The sequence below is a fragment of the Ylistrum balloti genome, unplaced genomic scaffold (genome assembly GCF_031769215.1).
Source record: "Ylistrum balloti isolate Yb309-2 unplaced genomic scaffold, AGI_CSIRO_Ybal_v1 Utg369646, whole genome shotgun sequence".
Taxonomy (NCBI): domain Eukaryota; kingdom Metazoa; phylum Mollusca; class Bivalvia; order Pectinida; family Pectinidae; genus Ylistrum; species Ylistrum balloti.
This window is the reverse complement of record NW_026781904.1, coordinates 2,203,520-2,224,340: the sequence shown is the minus strand read 5'-3', so window position 1 is coordinate 2,224,340 and position 20,821 is coordinate 2,203,520. Positions and strand designations below refer to the sequence as shown.

Below are 20,821 nucleotides of genomic sequence, written 5' to 3'. Positions count from 1 at the left end.
GCCTGTCTATAAAATTCACATTACGTTGAAGTTTACTTTAGCTGTTTTTTCTATCTAGGGCTCACCAATGATGTTACGCGCCTAAATTTTGAGACCTAATGAGAAAAATCCTAAGTTGTTGTAAGAAAAGTCAAAATTTAGTCGAGGAAGTTAGTAGCTACTATCCTTTCACAATTGAAATAATACATCTATGAGCTTTTGTGATACGGTGCAACAGCTGAGTTTCTTTACCGTGTGACTTACTGTGGAGCATATTTTGTTTCTAATGTCACTAAAAGAAACTAACTTACGTATGTGAGTCTCTAGGGATAACGGAACGTCATTTTCTTTCTAGTGTATATGACTGGTGACCGTTGGATGACTGAATTGTTTGCAATGCTCTGACTTACTTATGCAAAGATATTATTTTAAGTTGGCAAAAGTGTATTGTTTAACTGTAGACGTAGTGTAGTATGAAAGTATATGTACATTAAAATCCACACACCACTACAGAGATTTATTACACATGCTGTAGATACAGGTAGGTCTCTGCAAGTGGTGAAGTAAACCAACACCATCGCTCACCACTACCGAGGAAGACACAAACAGTTCTAGACAATCTGTTGTGATTCTTTGTCGGTGTTGTAAAGAACAGATCAACATCGCTACAAGAAAGCAACCACGAAATAAAAAGATGGCAACAACATCACCAACACACCATATTTCAAATCAATATCTAAAAAGGAACCGTTCACATTCATCAAACGTAATCGCGGAATCCAGGTGTGCCGTTAGTATCATGGCCGATTCGACGACTGCTTAACACTACCTCTTGACATTGTATTCCAACACAAAGAGAAATATGAATACTGCAAAATAATGTGTCAAAGATACCGTTCACGGAAGTCGCTATTGCCATACAGGCGCACAATGCATAAAAACAAATTCGGCTCTCTGATGACGCTGGACATGTACAAAACAAGATAAGGGGCTATTTGAGAGTAACCAGGTTCCTATCCAAGCCGTTAAATAAAATGATAAGTTGCTCTTTCGATAAAAATTACACATTCTATAATCTGGAAAGTATTCTAGTACTCTTCACATTTATCGAACTATGAGTTTTATTATCAATTATCCCGTGTGAATACTTTCAATACTAATTATTCCGTGTTAAAAGTTTGCATATGAATTACCCTGTGTGAATATAGGGAAAATCTAATATGAATGGTCCGTATGAAAGAAAGTAAACTTAATCCATGTAATAAATCCAAACGGCTCTCCTTTTAACTGTATTTAACATATCGTGTATAAGTAAATGTGGTCTAGAAGCTAAATTCCAATGTGATCATTTGCTGATTGAGCATAACGTCATGTTTTGATTCAATACAATAGTCTGTACAGAAAAATATCAACAATTGATTAATAAAGTCAACACCAATTCCATACCATCACAAGGCATTCAAGTCGCATACATCCAAACACTTGCACTCAAGTGGCATACATCGGACGGTCGTTCACAAATTTCCAAAGATGTGATAGGGTGCTTAACAATGTAAAACCAAAACCGAATTTCAAAACGGATCATTTCTGTATGTAGCAATATCATGTGTTTCTTAATTGCTGCAATGGTGTCCATATTGAATCTTTTGTGAGATTGAACTATGGAATAGGCAAGTCGTGATTATCATCCATTTAGGAAAAAACGATAATGATATCTGTTACCAATACTAAAAAGATTTTTTAAATAAATATCATAATATCATTACCTTATTTATCGTACATTCTTTATCATTCTTGATAAATGATGTTGGTGATATCATTATTACAGGATCATTCGTCATACCTACAAATCCTTTTGGATAGAAAAAGGAATTTTCATCATAGAGTTTCTTCGACAATTTAAAGGCCATGTTTATGACAGTGCAATGATTAGCATGGTGTAGAGGGTAGGATGCAGCATCACGGTTAGGTTTGCAAGACAGATCCGCAAGGAAATAGTTTCACGGAATTTTGCAGCGGTTTCTATTCTAGAACAGAGATTCGATACCTGCTAATTTCTTCCAAATGTTTCGTTTTAGTTTAAGGTCAACGCCAAGCAATTATATATAATGAATGATTCCGGAAACGTTATGTATTAGTGCTTCAATTGTAATTATATTTGATATCCGGAGACGCGGAAGTAACGCCTCTTTTCGGAGCATTTCTCAATCAGATGGAAATGATTCCCGTTTATATGGGTATTCCAGATAATCAAAAGGCTGATCCTGCCCCCTTCCTGAGTTGTTATCGCTGCAAATAGAGGAAAGTCAATGTAATCGATGTCATGGTGACAAATTTTGGTAAATGGAAATATTTTCTGTCGCACATTCCATTCGTGTAAAAAAATATGGAATAAGATTTTTTAAAGAAAACATTTACCCATGTAACAATAACTTTTAGCAGGATATGCAATGGTTAGTCTACGAGGTGTTAGTTTTAAGTCGTATATCAGTGGAGTGGTACGATGTAAGAAAAGAAATAAACATTTACACAAAGACTCCTGAAAAAAGTACAAGGAGAAAAAGACCAGGTGTTCCTTAAGAGTGAACGTCTTCTGCTTCATCGATGACATCCACGATGTAGAATTAATCTAATCACCATTATAAATCCTTTGAATGGTTTTTGATAGGCCAACGAGGTATTTGTCCGCCTCCGTCTTTATTTCCGTAGACCAATAATTTGATAGTACCGTTATCTCTCTTTACTATAAGGGTGTCGCATAGTGCTTTCGGTTTCTTTCTCACATTTTAACACTAAACTTGCATTCTAAGGAGGTTGTGGCTAGAACCTCTTTCTCCAAGAGTTCCATGAATACATTGGCCGCAATCGAAGAGACTGGGATGTCCATGGCCGTAAGGTACCCAATGACTTATGTTGATAAAAAACCTAATTGAAATTAATTCAATTGACTAGGAGTGAGCTCTACAGTGGGATACAGGTGTCTATGTTGTCTTTGTTGTGATTTTCTTGCTGATAGCATACAGGCGCATTTTGGACTTTTGGATAGAGGTAGGGTTGTTTTCGAGTTTTCGTGTTTTGTTACTTTCGAGCTACGACTTTGTTGTCATATTAGGAAGTGTTCATAACGACAGTTGCTTCCATCTGTTCCATCCTAAAATCATGATAGAGCATATCCTTGCTTGTTTCAGTGCAATGCGTGCTTCCTTTGATATGTTGTTTACTGGCAATTTCGTAACGACACCCTTCATTTGGGAATTCAGTTGTTCAGCCTCGGCCTAACTCAAATCAATCTCCTGTTCTGTGGCTACAATATAAACATCAACCAAATTTGCACTGGACGATGTCATAATTCAAACCTTCAGTGTTTGTCGCAATCAGTAAGCTGTTTTCGATAACCCACTTATATAGCATGTTTTTATTCAAATCTCCAACTGTCATTATGCTGTTAGTTTTAGAATTCCCTATCAGCCATCTGTCAAATGATGTTCTATGTTCGTGTTTGATGTTCTTTTATCTATGCGCTTCATGCGTTATTATATATATCCTCGAGTGTCACGTGATAATCGCTCGGTCATCTTGGCGGTAGAAAGTGTTTTCTCGCATTATTTATGTATCTATTTTGTCGCTAATAACGCACGTTCTTTCCCTCTTTAGATCGTTCTGCACTTTACTAATGATCATTAGAGCATTGATGGCATTTATCGGGCATCTTATATTGAGACTTGACAGTGTTGTTTTTAAGTCCCTACATCGCAGTATAAAGACTGATTTTTGTGTCTTTTCAAGGCTCTCGAGCTCTCGCACATTCCTCTACTTGTAGTGTTATAAGAATGATACGTACTAGCCTCGTCTGCCTGCACTCATTCATAACAAGGTTTGTAACTCAATCGGCCTGGCGAATCGACCCAATTTCGGGAAACTGATTATTGTCAATTAACCACTCGATTTCCTGTGGGAGTAGACAGAATCAACAGATAATTTTTTTCCTTTAGTTTGGAATTTAATTCACTACATGTCATGGCCTAAATATGTCGTCAGATGTCGTCAAAAATCGTTAAATTGTCGAATTTCAGAAAGACAGACACTCATCTGGGAGTAAAATCAGACGCTAAATCCCAATAAACTAGCTTCAAAAGGCACCATTAAATAAGACCTACATAATACTCTTAGATACTGTGTTGAGAGTAATCTCTTACTGACTTGTGGGCTATCATTTATTCCCTACGTTATCCTGTCAAACATCCTAACTCAGATTTAAAGCTCCCGACATATATCACGTCTACGTCTTTCGGATTAAACTAAATTTATTCATATGTATAATCAATGCAACAGAAATTGATTTCTTCTCTCAATTTTCTGTCTTATGATTTTGACAAAATCGGAAGCTTTGCAATCAAATGTAACAAGATGAAGAAGAACGACGAAGCAAGATTCATTCCAGTAGTTTAAATCACCATCGACGGCGTTTGATGCATATCTGCACGTGACAAGACATTAAGTGGAGAGATATAACATACCCTTTATATTTGCCCTAAATAAGTGGGCGCCGACAAAAAATATGTTAATGCGTTTAAGGATGATAATCCTAGCGATCACAATAAGCTATAATGATACTTCATCTGAGATGACCTAATAATTTCCCTATTGAGCCACGGCCTTGTGTTAAAATGGAAATCTGAATACAAAGTTGATTCACCAAAGAATATTATACACCAAATTGGAACAAAATCCAAGCATTCCTACTGAAGAAGGATTTTAAAAGGATTGACTCTATTTCCTCAATTTGGCCCACCACGGGAGACCAAGACCCATTGTTTATATAAAATCTTTACCTGTTCACCTAAAAGTACTTCAGACTTAACTGGGTCAGAAGCTAGGCATACAGAAGAAGGATTTTTTAATAGTATTTTATTTATCCCTTATTGAGCCCCATCCCTTTCCACCCCAGACCCAACACCCCCTTCCCCCGACCCATATTTATGATAAAATTGCTTTCTCTTCACCTAAGGATCTCACAGAAGAAATTTCGGCAAAATCAAAAAATTCTTTCAGGAGGGGTAGGATTTCAAAATATTCCCTTTTATACTAAATTTGTTCCTCTTCCCACAAAGATGCTTCAGACCAAATTTTGTCAAAATCAACCAGGTTGTTTATGGAAGTGACTATTAAGATGAAAATTGATGGATGCTGGATGCAGCGATGTGGCTCAAGTTCATTGTTTCTCTGCACCAGATGAGCTTAAACTCTTACAACTAGTTGCACTAGTTACTACTTTTAATCAGGCACTAAAAAAATATACAACAATGTTGATTTGGTTATGAAAGTGTATAAATATATAAACCTATATACCTTTACAAAATCTACCTTTGTCTACTAATGTTAAGTCCACGACAAAAATATGGCCTTGACTGACATTCCAATGTCAATCTCTTTGAACTTTACTAATTTGGTACATATATTGAGAAAGCGAAATAGGGGGAAAGAAGCCTGATATAAAAGTTGACTGACCAACTAGGTCGTTTTTTATTTGTTAGAATAACATCAACATATTGCACAGTAGCAAACAAATGATAGTGAATGTTTGACAAATCTATAAACATTTACAGTCAATGTTTCAAATCATAAAAAACCGAAAAACAAATAGAAGAACATAAGTAACGTCAGCAGCTGTTATCAATTATATCTATGTGATTGATGAATATTTGTAAAATATGCATATATTTCTTAAAGAGCCAGACCCACTCCGTTGAAGATATTTTTTATTATTTTATTGACTGGAAATGTTGTTGTACACTAATAGATAATATATAAATAAAGACTTGTATAAAGTTTCGAACTTTAAATTGAAAGGGTACCGAAGATATCTGTGCCGGATTTAGTCTCATTAATCAACACCAGGATATGAATATTGATGAGGAAAAGTCACGTGATACATTCAGACGCGGTCAGAACCAAAACAAAAATGGAGGAAGAGGTGAGTAGTACGTCCATGTGACATTTTACCGATAAATGCAATCAATACTCTATATATCCTGTATGGAATCATCTGTAAGTATTGATAACATCTTCCAGTGCTTAGATATGAAACAAAAACGTGCAGATTACGCGAAAAAACTATGATTAATTGCAAAGAAGCCCTCAAATGGGGGCTACGATACGGTAACGAACATATAGAACATCGCGAAATAAACCTATATAAAGCGAATATTCAATGATAAGAGTATTTATGAATATGATTTTAGAGTGATACCACAGGAGAGAGCCAAACAGAGACAATACAGAAAATGAACCAGTCGCCATCTTCCTTCTTTTCGCCTCAGAGTCCGTCAAAACACGTTTTCTTCCCCGCTTCCCTTGCACACTTTCTGCCATGTTGGAATACGGCAGATTTATTAACAGTTCTTTGTCCATGCGTCAGAGGGCAGGACTTCCCGTATAATTACGAATTAGCACTGAGTCGTTTCGAATTCTTTTTTAAAACTATTCATTACGTTAGATTGATAATGATTTACTTTAAAATTGCGGTATTACAGGGTTAGTCAGAACTTTTGATACCCAAGAAAAATAGAAAATCATAATTTTTTTTCATATAAAATAATATCGGTCGAGGAGTTGGTCTGGCTCTTTAAGGTTTTTCTCTGTTTACAACTGACTGTAACAGTCCACCTAGAAATGTCTATATACTTAACAATGATTTCTTGTCATGATGAAACAGGAAGTTCAAAGTCTTCTGAGTAATCAAAAGGAAGTATAATTGTACCAGTAATTAATGACATCAATCATGAGGAAATCTTAAAGAACAATTCTTGATTGTGTTGTTAAATAACAGCACATAAATGTTTGAATAACATTCAAATTTGGCTTTATTTTCCCTCAATAAACCAACAAATTCTTTAATTTTTCTTCCATCTTAATTTTAGATCTGTAACTTATCACATTCTACATCTCCTGCAATCGACTCTTAGTATCAACATAGTCAGCCTATGTTAAGTGTCCAGTCTGGTCAACTGATCATAAGACCATCTGAATCAGCTGTCCTGCCACATCAGCTGACAACTACACCATCTGTACTAGTAGCTTTGGTGCCCAAAGTGACACTTTGGACCATGCTTGGCTGTTGTGTGGTGTTGGAGGACTGACGTTTAGGTGTAATGAAAGTTGTGACAAAGTCCTTTGGTCCATACATATTCTCTCTGTCAAGGAACTCCAGGTATACTCTCTTGACAAGCTGTAACAACAAAGCAACAGTGTTATAACCGATACAGTTAAACCCAATTCTCTAGTAAATGAAGCACTAAAATCCTAGCAATGAAACAATGTTACAAAACAAAGTATGTGTACATAAATCAATTATCCATTTTAACTTAAAAATGTATATGCATTCTATGTTCAAAAATCAATTTTCAACTACAAGGTTGCCCCACAGTAATCTGATATCAGTAAATAGTGTTTGACATTCTTTATGAAATTAAAAATGAACATGAACGTTTATTTGAAGTCGTTTATCAACAAAAGTTATGTGGAGTTTTTATTACGATGTCGCTAAGGGAACAAATGCTGTATTGAATGTTGGAGGAAAACCAACAATGGAAATCTATGTGCCGTTGGTTCGGAATCAATTCATCCAACAGATAATATACTCCATTGCCAAAGCGTCTCGAATCCATATTCTAGGAGAAAGTGTCCCAAAGCTCAAACTTGATAGCACACATCATGACAGGCATGCTATAAGCACAGTTACCAAAGCATCCAAATTTTCCACTGGAAAGTCTGATCATTTATCTACGTATTCCTAAACTGTATAATAATCAGCAGCTTCATCACAATCTTTGAAATATTCTAAACAATAACGTGTGAACAAACATCTTTGTTTTCTAGACTTATGCACATGTATCACCAACCTTAATTCCCTTTGGGTGACCTAGATTTTCCTCTGATTGGGTCTGAAACAAAATATTTAAAATCCTTTCAAACAAAAGCGCACATTAAAAAAACATATCAACTTTTTATCTCCAATTGACACTTTTTAGTTGTTCTAATTTAGGATGTCTAGAATACTGAATAAAGTCATTAAATCTTAATAGTTATTTAGGCTAAGACTGTTTATAAATGATCCACTTGTAACACACTAAGAAGCTACATTTCTGATAAAGGTGTCACACCTGGGTGAGAAAGCGTAGTGTGAAGCCCATCAGGCCGGGGTGCATGTACAATACAAATTTGTTATCCACCACAGGAAGTGACGGGTGAATGTCTCTTGGGTCAAAATCAAAATATTTGCTGCTCCTGTTCATGTTGGACACGTTGCCTTTCCAAAGGGCATCCCCGGTATCCAGGATGAGGGCATTCAGTTGGGGCACACAACTGATCGTGTCAGTCTCAAACAGCTCTCCAGCAATCCGGCGTTCCTTCACTGATGTCACTGATTTTCTGTAGCTGTTGACAAAGGATTTAATCTTACAATGTTAAAATACAGGACCACAAAACATCAAATCTCAAAAAGAAAAAAAAACTAAAATAAATTGCATGTTGAATGTAGTTTAGAATTTATTTAGTAATTACAATAGTTAAATAATAATGAAGTAAGAATAACCTATAGGTGCCACTGGAATATCAAAATATTTATGATAAATAAAATCTATATTGCCAGGTATAATGACACATGTTTATAATTCATATACCTACAACATTGCTTTAACCCATAACTGAAAAAATTTGACATAAGTCAGAACCATTGATTAACGAGATGAAGAAGAAATCTATCATCTAATTCATCTAATCAATAAAGGTAAGAGACCTACTTGCACAATATTGAACAGAAACTGGATATTCCCATGCCATTTAAACATGTGAAGAGCACCACTAGGGCTGAGGACATGAGTGGGCTTAGGTGGACAAATGGCAAATGGTAGTTTGTCTCCAGGCAGGACACCTGCAACAAAAGATATAGCATAGGTTTTATTTCTACAAAATTGATTTTTTGTTTTACATAAATGTGTCATAATTCAAATATGTTTCCTCGACAATTTGATAATGTTTATCTAATATTGTGCTTTGAAGACATTAAATCCTACAAATGCTTTCTATTGATGGGAAAATTCACTTTTTATTGCAAATTGATGTCTGCCATGACGTACAAACCTCCTCAAAGAAGTTGAGTGCACAGAATAGAAGGAGGTTATGATTATCGTCAAGTCTAAGACCTGTAACACACAGCTGAGTTACATAGTCTATCAGATCTGTAATAGTTCTCTGTGGGTCACATTCTTCACGGTCCTCCTGGAACAGCATGTAGCTGGCAACAGAAACATAAACCTTTATGTAACACATCATTCATGTATCAAGTAAGGTATGGTTAAAGTAGCTGTTAAATCTAGAGAGGGTTGATCAGGTCAGAACGAAAAAGCAAGGATTGTGAAGCATTGCAATATCAAAATTTAGAAATAAACATATATTCATGTTTTAAACTTGTGTGTCATTTTACTCCATAGTAAAACTATATGCTGAGAATTGTAGTAGGTATCTATGTATGATCTGACATAGTTGCTGATAAAAAGATTACCTAGTAGAGAGAGTATCCTTACCTCATGATCAAAATGACAGCATTGTTTAACACCTTGCCTAAGATAATATCACATACAGTGGAGAAATTTTACCAGTAAGCCATAGTCTAACCTGTATTTTCTGACAGACATGACTTATTAAATATTCACCAGCAAATATTTCGTGGGGTCAACTATTTCAACTCTTTCAGCTTTTCATAAAATGAACCCCAAATGTGTGGTGTACAAAAAATCACACGAAAATGGTCCAGATGGGATATAATATACTTTTTTCTTTTTGTGAACAGGAAAATAAATTGCTAAAACACAAAATGAGCAAAAATCAGCTGATTTCCTTGCCAGTAACGTAATATCTGAAAACTATAACTATCAAAGATAACAGAGAAAACTTACTGACAAGATGGCTCTCCTTCCTTGCCAGACTTAGCATGTTCCTGTTTTTTCTGTACCCAGTCCATGTATCTAGGCCATTCATTGGCCGCAAAGTTTCGTACCAGCAGTGTTAGACAATGAACAACTTGACACTGAAACAACATATTCACAATATTAAGTATGACTTGTAAACACTGTTGGAGAGCTATGTAATACAGTAAGATCTTTATCAAAGTAGCATGCTCATTCTCTTATGGTAAATCTACAGTACCTGTTTATTTCTATATTGACTTGTCAACATATAGCACAAGGTATCAGCAGTTAATGGTGTGAGGTTCTGTTTAAGGATAAAATTCAGCAGATACAACAAGTGGTTTTACCTCTATGATGAAAACTTAAATAGGACTGTGAAAGTTTTCATATAAAGCCAAGAGGCCCAGAAGGCCTGCATCACTCATCTAAATCCAAATTATATCACAATATCAATATTTCACTAAGTAGTAAAGAACACACTTTTTGTAGTAAGATTTCTGACATCTTCACTCTACATTTGTTGACTTGTGTCTTTTAATCAGGATAAACTTAATATCATTTCAATGTTACACTTGACATGCTACAGCAGTTTACAGGTGCAGTATTGGGAGTGTATATAATAACTCACCTTAAAATACACTGAAGAACAGCAGAACAGCTTTCTCAAAGGTTCAAGTATATTATCGTTTAATTCTGAGGAAAAAATAAAAAATTTAATAATGATAATGGTAACAAAGGTTTAATTTTTTATAAGAAATGACAATCCTATTCTATTGGGTTTAGTTCAACAATTCTTAAAGAGCATTTTTTTTTTGCACACTGTCTAACAATTTCCAAACCACTGTCTCTGTAAGAAACCAGACACAGTGCAAAAAAATACATAATGATGTATTTACCAAATGTGACAAGATGACGCCTCTACACAAACTCACCTCCAAATGTGACAAGATGACGCCTCTACACAAACTTACCTCCAAATGTACAAATCCGACACCTGGCTACAAGCTGGAGGATTTCTGATCGGAAGTCCAGACCATTCCATGTACTAAGGAATCTTGACAGAAAGTGATCTACAGCGGGAAGGCCTTCCTGTCAACAGTAACTGCTCATGAATCTCTCATCCTGTTTGCATGTTTGGACAATTCCAGAAATATATATTTGTATCTCATGTATAAGGTTTTTTTCTTGCTAAATAGTAGAATTTGCTTCTGAAGTATTTCATAAGACACACATATACTTAACACAATATGTTAGACATTATAAGATGGTGATTTCCCCACTAAGTCCTTCAGACAGAAAGATATTAGATGTATTAACATATAGTATGGGAGATGTGAATGACCATGTAAAACTGTGGTAAACATTTCCTAGTGTAAACTAAACAGTAAAGACAACTCTAAATAGAATTATGATTGAAATTTCCAAAATATTATTGTTACATTCAATTTAAGAAAATGTCTCAGCCAAGAAACAAGAAAAAAGCTTTACTTGAAGGAAGTCTGTGAAATCTATCAGTTTGACCAGTAAGGCTTTTGTGATTTCTGTGTCACCAACATTCCAGCTGTTATCTAGAATTTCTGTAACACAATAAGTACATATAACCTGAAAGCCACATGGCAAAATCTGTAAGTTTGATCAGGAAGGTGGTCTAGTAATTTTTCAGAAACATAAATAATCATACTTAGAGTATTTCCACAGAAGAGAATCAGATATTGGTGTATGCATGTACCTAAGCATTTCACCTGTTACTGACCTATCAAGGCACTAAGAGCAGCCTTCAATATAAAATAAATTTATCGAAACTATACCAGTGCTTTTTTTTCTCTCTATAACAAGTGTTCAAGTGAAAAAATAAGTTTGCAATATATTTGAAAAGGGTTGCAACAATATCAATCAAAATGTAAAAATTGGTTTGACATATGAAAGACAACCACCACTATATATATGTAACAAGTAAAAACAGTCTACCATTTGTGAGAGTGGCCTGTAACCAGTAGGAGAATCGTGTAGTGGCTGTTTGGTCCCGAGTGTATGACATCATATGTTGACCAAGCTGGCTCCTCAGGACTGATCCTATCTGACTTGGAAACTGACAATAAAGAAACAATAAGGGGCCTTAATGCAGTGCAACTTCTCCGAAGCGAACCTTCTCAAAACTGATTACCCCTTGAAATGACACCAAGTGGAGATGTATGGAATGACGTCCTCTTTATTATAGTAATAAAAACCTTCCCGATACCAATCACTTCTGAATAACAAACCGAATTTGTGTCTGAAATGATTGAAATATACGGAAAATCACTTCTGAAAACTGGCCTTACCTAAATGATCAAGACTTGACTTCTGACCAGCATACCGTGATATTGACACCTGTAGTGACAGTTGTAAGCATTCTGCAACCCCCCCCCCCCCCCAGCCCCCTACCTCTCCCCTCATGTATGCCTGACATTGTATACAATACATGTACATACCCTGAATGGAAGGATAATAGTAAATATCATGTATAGTTATCTCCAATGACAGATTTAAACCATATGGAATGTATGTGAAATGAGTACTGATGAGGAGTTAGAAAGCCGCAGTTTCACATTGTGTGTCAGTAAATGATGTTACTTTAACACATACAAAATGGAAAAACTAATCGAGTGTTATTCTAGAAGATAAGTGTTTATATTGATCAACAAAACACATATCCATCAAATATATCAGTTGGTAAAACTTTTGGACATGCTGACCATCCTATTGGTGCTACGTCAAACCCTCCCTAATCTGGCTTAATATTCATGTCCCATGCATGGTTGGTCTAGAGAAGTTCCACTGTACCTAGCCATCTGACTGATAAACAAATGATACAAACTGAGAGCAAATATTACCTCTATGCGATCAACATTTTCCAGAATACACTTGAAGTCAGTAATCTGCACAAAGGGAACCTTGGTCTGTTCCATTGCTGTTAGTATCTCCTCTTTTGGTACGTTTGTTTCCCTTGACGTGTCTGAGTGGATTGTAGGTACAGGGTCTGTTTTACGCCTCTTGGTTCTCTAATTGTACAAATAAACAAAGTGTTCAAGTTTCTATAAAGAGGGCTAGACTCTAGACTTGTAGTAACCAAAAAACTTAAAGTGTTTGTCTGTTATTCACTAATGACTTGAGGTGACTAGATAACTAACAGGTGTTTGTCTGTTATTCTCTATAGACTTGAGGTAACTAGATAACTAACAGGTGTTTGTCTGTTATTCTCTATAGACTTGAGGTAACTAGATAACTAACAGGTGTTTGTCTGTTATTCTCTATAGACTTGAGATAACTAGATAACTAACAGGTGTCTGTTATTCTCTATAAACTTGAGGTAACTAGATAACTTACGGGTGTTAGTCGTCTAGTCTCTATAGACTTGAGGTAACTAGATAACTTACGGGTGTTTGTCTGTTATTCTCTATAGACTTGAGGTAACTAGATAACTAACAGGTGTTTGTCTGTTATTCTCTATAGACTTGAGGTAACTAGATAACTTACGGGTGTTTGTCTGCTGTTCTCAATAGACTTGAGGTGACTAAGGGCCAGACTGGATTCACAATGGACTGGTTCGTTATTCTCCTGGACCTTTCTTATCAACATCTCCCACTGTTTGTCTCGTGAGGGAAAGAAAAGCTGCAATGCCATAAAACATCAGACTTAATGGCAAGATTTGTTAAATTACAATCAGCTTCCAACAGACAACAGCAATGGATCTGTATCTGAAAAGGTCAACAGTGTATGCATAGGATCATAAAAAAATCCAATTCCCTTCAATACTGTTCAGTTGTCAGATTCAGAAAAGGTTAATTAATATTTTCTATTCTAAAAAGGAATTGAAATAAGTTTTCTGATCAGGTGACATCAAATACTTAGACTTGTCCCTATAACTGATTTGTAGGGGTCGACAGATTTATGTTGTCAAAAATAAAATAGAAATCACAACACATTACCAATACGACAATTGATCATAACATGGTACAAAAAGTATACCAACTCGAGACCTCTTGGGCATCACAACAGACATCATGTTTGGGTAGTAGAGTTGGTAGATTGCCAGAAGTCCAGTCAAGTATGGTTGTGCTCCCTACACAAATAAATAGAATAGAATAAATGTATAACAATGTATGTGTACATATCACATTTCATTATCCTAGTGTAAATTCAAGCAAAGTTCTGCCTCAGAAACAAACTTTTAAGAAAGGACAAAGTAATTAAGTGATGGCATGCATTTGGTGCACTGCACATCCTCTTAGTAGGATCAATAATTACATCAAGTTTCATTTCCCTAATTCTGATGCAAGCAAAATTATGCTCTGCACATGAAATTTTTAATAAATGACAATGACTTTGTAGTCAAGGGGTTGCAGACCTTGAATTTGGTGCACTGCACATCGTCTTAGTATGATTAATGTATACACCAAGTTTAATTATCCTAGTGTAAATGCAAGCACAGTTGTCCTCTGGACATGGAATTTTAACAAAAGCAATAACTCTTTAATTAAGGAGTTGTGGGCCCTGAATTTGGTACACTACACATCCCCATAGTATGACCAATGTACACAACAAGTTTCATTATCCTTGCTTAACTGTGGGAAAAACTATGCTCCATTCACTAAAAGGACAGATGTATGAACAGACAAAGCAACAAAGAATAAATTTGATAAATCAAATATCACATTATTATACTAGAGGTCCTGTCATGTATGGCTGTGGTCTCTAGTGGTACAGGTGTATCTGTATAGCTGTGCTGTTTTATAGTTTAAAATGGCAAGGGAAAGCAGTAAATGCTTGCCTCAGACCATATAGAGAACTTTCACCTATGATTACCAACTGTTTATGACAACATTCAGTGGGATCACAACTGTTTCAAAGCACCAAAAAAATTCAAATGAATTGTTGATGGTGTACAGCAATGATATGAAAATGAACTAAATTTACTTCAGGGTGAGATTTTCCTTGTTAGGCCCCTCCAATCTGGCCCCAAGGGACAGAGACCCACCATTTATACCAAACTGATTTCCCTTCACCCAAGCATATTTCAGACCAATTTAGGAAAGATGAGCAATGAGCAAAAAATGGAACAACAGTAATGCTTTCTACAAAATTGCTAATGATATTTCTTATTTTTCTTTCTTTCTTTTTTTTTTTTTTTAGAAAATAGCACGTTTTATGTTTTGTTCTCTGAAGTAAAATTGGCACTATTACTTTTGTCATACTATTTTCTGTCAGATATGCACTTACCATTTTGTTCTGAATCATAAGAAGACGACGTACTCGAAACAGTCGAACATCTTCTTTTTGTGTTAACAGGTAAAGAAGGTGACAAACATACGGCATCTACAAAGTACAGAGTATATACCAGAATAACAACTAACACTGTAAAAGGGTGAGGGACCTAATACTCAGTCAATATGAGGTGGAAAAAGGTGATAGATTCAGTACTACCAAATAAAGTCAATCTGTGTTAAGTTCACCAACAGTAATCTTACATGGATATACAAATACAACTACAGTACTCTCATAGATATTCTCATATGGAGGTACAAATACAAATACAGTACTCTCATAGAGATTCTCATACAGAGGTACAAATACAAATACAGTACTCTCATAGAGATTCTCATACGGAGGTACAAATACAACAACAGTACTCTCATAGAGATTCTCATATGGAGGTACAAATACAACTACAGAACTCTCATAGATATTCTCATACGGAGGTACAAATACAACTACAGAACTCTCCTAGAGATTCTCATACAGAGGTACAAATACAACTACAGTACTCTCATAGAGATTCTCATATGGAGGTATAAATACAACTACAGAACTCTCATAGAGATTCTCATATGGAGGTACAAATACAACTACAGTACTCTCATAGAGATTCTCATATGGAGGTACAAATACAACTACAGAACTCTCATAGAGATTCTCATATGGAGGTACACATACAACTACAGTATTCTCATAGAGATTCTCATATGGAGGTACAAATACAACTACAATACTCTCATAGATATTCTCATATGTACAAATACAGTATTCTCATAGAGATTCTCATATGGAGGTACATATACAAATACAGTACTCTCATAGAGATTCTCATATGGAGTTACAAATACAGTAATCTCATAGAGATTCTCATATGGAGGTACAAATACAACTACAGAACTCTCATAGAGATTCTCATATGGAGGTACAAATACAGTACTCTCATAGAGATTCTCATATGGAGGTACATATACAACTACAGTACTCTCATAGATATTCTCATATGGAGGTACAAATACAACTACAGTATTCTCATAGAGATTCTCATATGGAGGTACAAATACAAATACAGTACTCTCATAGAGATTCTCATATGGAGGTACAAATACAACTACAGTACTCTCATAGAGATTCTCATATGGAGGTACAAATACAACTACAGTACTCTCATAGATATTCTCATATGGAGGTACAAATACAACTACAGTACTCTCATAGATATTCTCATATGGAGGTACAAATACAACTACAGTACTCTCATAGAGATTCTCATATGGAGGTACACATACAACTAGTGTACTCTCATAGAGATTCTCATATGGAGGTACATATACAACTACAATACTCTCATAGATATTCTCATATGGAGGGTCAAATACAAATACAGTACTCTCATAGAGATTCTCATATGGAGGTACAAATACAACTACAGTACTCTCATAGATATTCTCATATGGAGGTACAAATACAACTACAATACTCTCATAGATATTCTCATATGGAGGGTCAAATACAAATACAGTACTCTCATAGAGATTCTCATATGGAGGTACAAATACAACTACAGTACTCTCATAGATATTCTCATATGGAGGTACAAATACAACTACAATACTCTCATAGATATTCTCATATGGAGGGTCAAATACAAATACAGTACTCTCATAGATATTCTCATATGGAGGTACAAATACAACTACAGAACTCTCATAGAGATTCTCATATGGAGGGTCAAATACAAATACAGTACTCTCATACAGAAGTATGGGTACTCACTTACAGTACTATCCTATAAATGTACGAGTACACCTACATTACTTTCATACAGAGGTACAAGTAAACTTATAATACTCTCATACAGAGGGTGAAATACACCCACAGTACTCATACAGAGGGTCGAATACACCTACAGAACTCTCATATGGGGGTATAATACACACATCAGTATCACTCACATTATGATTGTAACATTTTTGTGTCTCAACACTAATCAATCTATTATTATTATTATTTCATAGATAAACAGTAATTGACAGAAACGTATGAGATGTAATTTCAGCTGATGAGAAGACCACAGAACTTTGAACTGGTAATGTTTCGAGTACTGGAATTGGTTGTGTAACTATTCGTTTTCTATTGCAATCAATCAATACTCAAATGTTCCGTCAATGTATGGTACACTACACATCTATTTAGTCATCTAGGAAACAGAATATAACATTCCAGTAATTCTTGTTTTATTTTCCTATTATTGTTTTCAAAATTTTAATCGATATCTTTTAACAACAGTCACATAGAAAAAGATCACGTCTATAACCAAAATATCTGTGTTCTGTAACTCAGTGATAACAAGACATACATAAACCTTCCAGCTACTCATACAGCCAAACACATCAGTAATCCACATACCATTGTCTGGTTTTCTAGGAAGTAGAAAATTATACCATACAGCTTGTGCAGGTTTTCTTTCTTATCAATGTAGTCATACACCACTAAAATCCATCGCAGGAAAAATGTCTACAAATGTTTAAATAGATGTCAAACACAAGCAAATATTAATTAAAACATGTATGAATCATGTTTATATTGTAAAGTTCAGAGATAAATCAAAATAAGTTTTATCATTCATAATTCAAATCATTTTGACTTTAAATAAACTAGTGTTAAAAATATTTAAAAACATTCAGTCTTATTTAAAGTCAAATACAACAATACATGATCATAAAATCATTAAATGTCAATGGTTTGTTCTTCAGAAACTTAAAAGATACAGAGAATTTAAAGGTGCTCACCTGAATCTTAATGGATGGTTTGTTGGTACACATATGTGAAATAGCATTTATCACAGCCTGTTCTGGTACCACTGTGGAAGGAGTCAGTGAACGAATCAGTCGAACACTTATAGTCTCACCTGAAAAATCAAATAATAATTCTCAAAACTTTGTCTGATACATATCTTAATCAAGAGCTATTGCCAAACAACAAAGCTCACCTCAAAAATGTTTCAAAATTGAAATTATATAGTTTGACTCCATGAAAAAACAACAACTTTAGTTCAATTCTGGAAAGGGAAAGTTCATCCCCCTAAAGGAACAAGGAACCCTGATACCAAATGTCAATACACTGTCATTAATTCAATCACAAAGTGATGTAAGGTGTCTTTCAACACTTACTATTTTGAAGAAACAAGTTAAAAATAATTAAATGACATTTTTCAAAATGGAGAAACTAACTGATGTGCAACACTTCCATATCTTTTTCTTTCTAATCTCATCATTGCTATTGCATGAGCAAAAACAGTCAGAACAGTGCACTTGTAAACATTTTTCAACTCTGAAACTCTTTAAAATTGAAATCACAGATAGAGAAGTTATAAAAAAGTCAAATGTATTTAATTTAAAGGGTTTAAATGAGTGAAGTTGTGTGGGTTACCATGGAAAGATTAAATTAATAGATCTTGATATCTAAAATCAAATTATTCCTTTTGAAGATACTATTGAAATTAAAAACAGATGACTTACTGACAACAGATATTAGCCAAAAGTTTCGGATTCTAAATATTTGGCATGTTAAGTCTGTAGCAGAACTGGAAGGGGTCGATTGTTGGCGACCAGTTAGCTCATTAAATAGAACATATGTGTAAGAGTTTGGATGGTCCCGGGTTCAAACCCCGGTCTGGAAATGCAGTTTTCAGCTCCTGTTACATTTGGTGCTGTGACCAAACTTTGTTTCAAGCAGTAGGTTAATGCTGAATAAGAGGATACCCGAACCTGGGTTGTTAGATATGATGTCTTCGGGGGCGAAGACTAAAATTGAGGGAGGAGTGTAGCAGAACTGGATGGGGTCAGTAGTGGGTGATCAGTTAGATGATACAAATACATAGATATTTTATGACTTGAGAATGCATTGACATATCTTACTAAGATAGCCATTGGCTGCAGCATCAACAAGATCTGTCATGTACTCCGCAGGCAAACCTTTGGTCTTGGATGTCTCCTCCAAGAGCTCCAGCGACATCTGTAGGTGGATGTTGTTTTTAGTCTTGACACGTTCTTTAACTGTAGAATATGAAATCAACTGAGGTTAAAATGACAAAAATAACACAATAGAGATGACATTAATGCCTGTAGCAGGCCTATCCAAATAATACACTTGTAACTTTTTTGATACATGATTTTTTGTTAAAAAAAAAAAAAAAAAAAGCATATGTACAACAGCAATTAAATCAAAATAAAAAAAACCCAGAGAATTCTAAGTAAAGATTCCTAATTCCAGGGATACTCATGAAAAGATTTCTCTAAATTTCAATTCCAGTGAATTAAAGATAGCTTGTACATGTAGATTGGGAAACGGTTAAACCTAGATATAGTTGTATCTGAACCACAAAAAAAAAACCTTGTGAGATTATCAGAGTCATGAAAAAAAATCTTAAGTATAACTAGCAAATATGTATAAGTACAGTCATGTAGTTAACATTAGGACATTCAAACAATGGCCAACACGCTGATCAGAAAATAGGATTTCTCTGTTTAATGGATAATCATGCAGTCAGTCAATTTGGCGTGATAGACTGGAATAAATAACATTGGTTTGGCGGTTTAAAGGGCAATAAAACCTAAAAAACAATCCTGTCTTAGGCTGTCAGCTGTCTCCTTGTAGTAGTTGGTAACTAAATGTACTTGAACATCATGCAGGAGGAAACACTGCATGCTATCCTGATCAGTGTTTCCTGAGAACTGAAAACTCCTAGTCTGAATTATTTTGACATTCTGTCAACCGTTTTTATGTTGGTCTGGAGTAGATAAATGATGTTCATCGACTCTTAACTGTTATGTAAAGTTGACAGTGTCAGAATCATTCAGATTCCTACAGCTTCAAGAGTAGGGATCTTCACGAAACACATTTTTTCTAAGAATAGTTCTTCTTTCATAGTGCTAAAATTACCTTATTTCCCTTGTGTACATACACATGTATGATGTATGATTTTAATTTAACCGAGGTCTTGTGAATGTGATAACATCAGTCTTTTATATATACATTTCAGCATACATATTTCTTAATTTCCCGTTAGAATTTCAAATACTTTTTTACCTTACTTTTTCGCTGGTAGGAATTTATCCCTGCCATTTTAATCTTAAAACTTTGAAAATATCTCAATTCATGTCTTGTCAGCTTATTCCAAGGGAAATAATAAAAGGTTTGAAAAATGTGAAGAAGAATGATTCCTGCTGTTATATATATAAGCAAAATTATTTTCATTTCACATATAAAATGTCCGATTCGCGTGCTTATTTCAATATCTGGACACTACAGTAATTTAAATGAATTATAGGCCAACTGTCACGTAAAAATCACCTATCACGGTGTCGAAACCGTCAATGGTATCAATTTAAAAGTTAGCGGATCTTAGTTTTATCATGCATTGTACAACAATAACGAAAACTTTTACCATTTTTGAAATAATGGACAGCACTGTCAAGACCATTGGATGAACTTCGTCTTTTTCTGCTTGATGTCTTCTTCTGTTTATTTTTCGCGCTGTCCATTTTGGAATATCAAGGTAATAATAACGCTTTGTATCT

The 20,821-nt window shown here is 35.0% G+C and overlaps 1 protein-coding gene across 1 annotated transcript; it reads right to left on the bottom strand.

The window, feature by feature from the left end:
* Window positions 1-7,024: 7,024 nt before the first annotated feature.
* Window positions 7,025-20,785, bottom strand: LOC132555719 (centromere protein I-like). Its single transcript, XM_060220084.1, has 18 exons — window positions 20,689-20,785; window positions 19,160-19,297; window positions 18,032-18,150; window positions 17,649-17,756; window positions 15,207-15,302; window positions 13,960-14,049; window positions 13,464-13,598; window positions 12,821-12,988; window positions 11,916-12,036; window positions 11,436-11,524; window positions 10,919-11,036; window positions 10,576-10,640; window positions 9,936-10,066; window positions 9,121-9,274; window positions 8,781-8,911; window positions 8,142-8,415; window positions 7,881-7,922; window positions 7,025-7,207 (listed from the first exon to the last, which is right to left on the bottom strand). Exons 1-18 carry the CDS (start codon window positions 20,783-20,785, stop codon window positions 7,025-7,027), a joined length of 2,259 nt encoding a protein of 752 aa, XP_060076067.1.
* Between the last annotated feature and the right edge of the window lie 36 nt (window positions 20,786-20,821).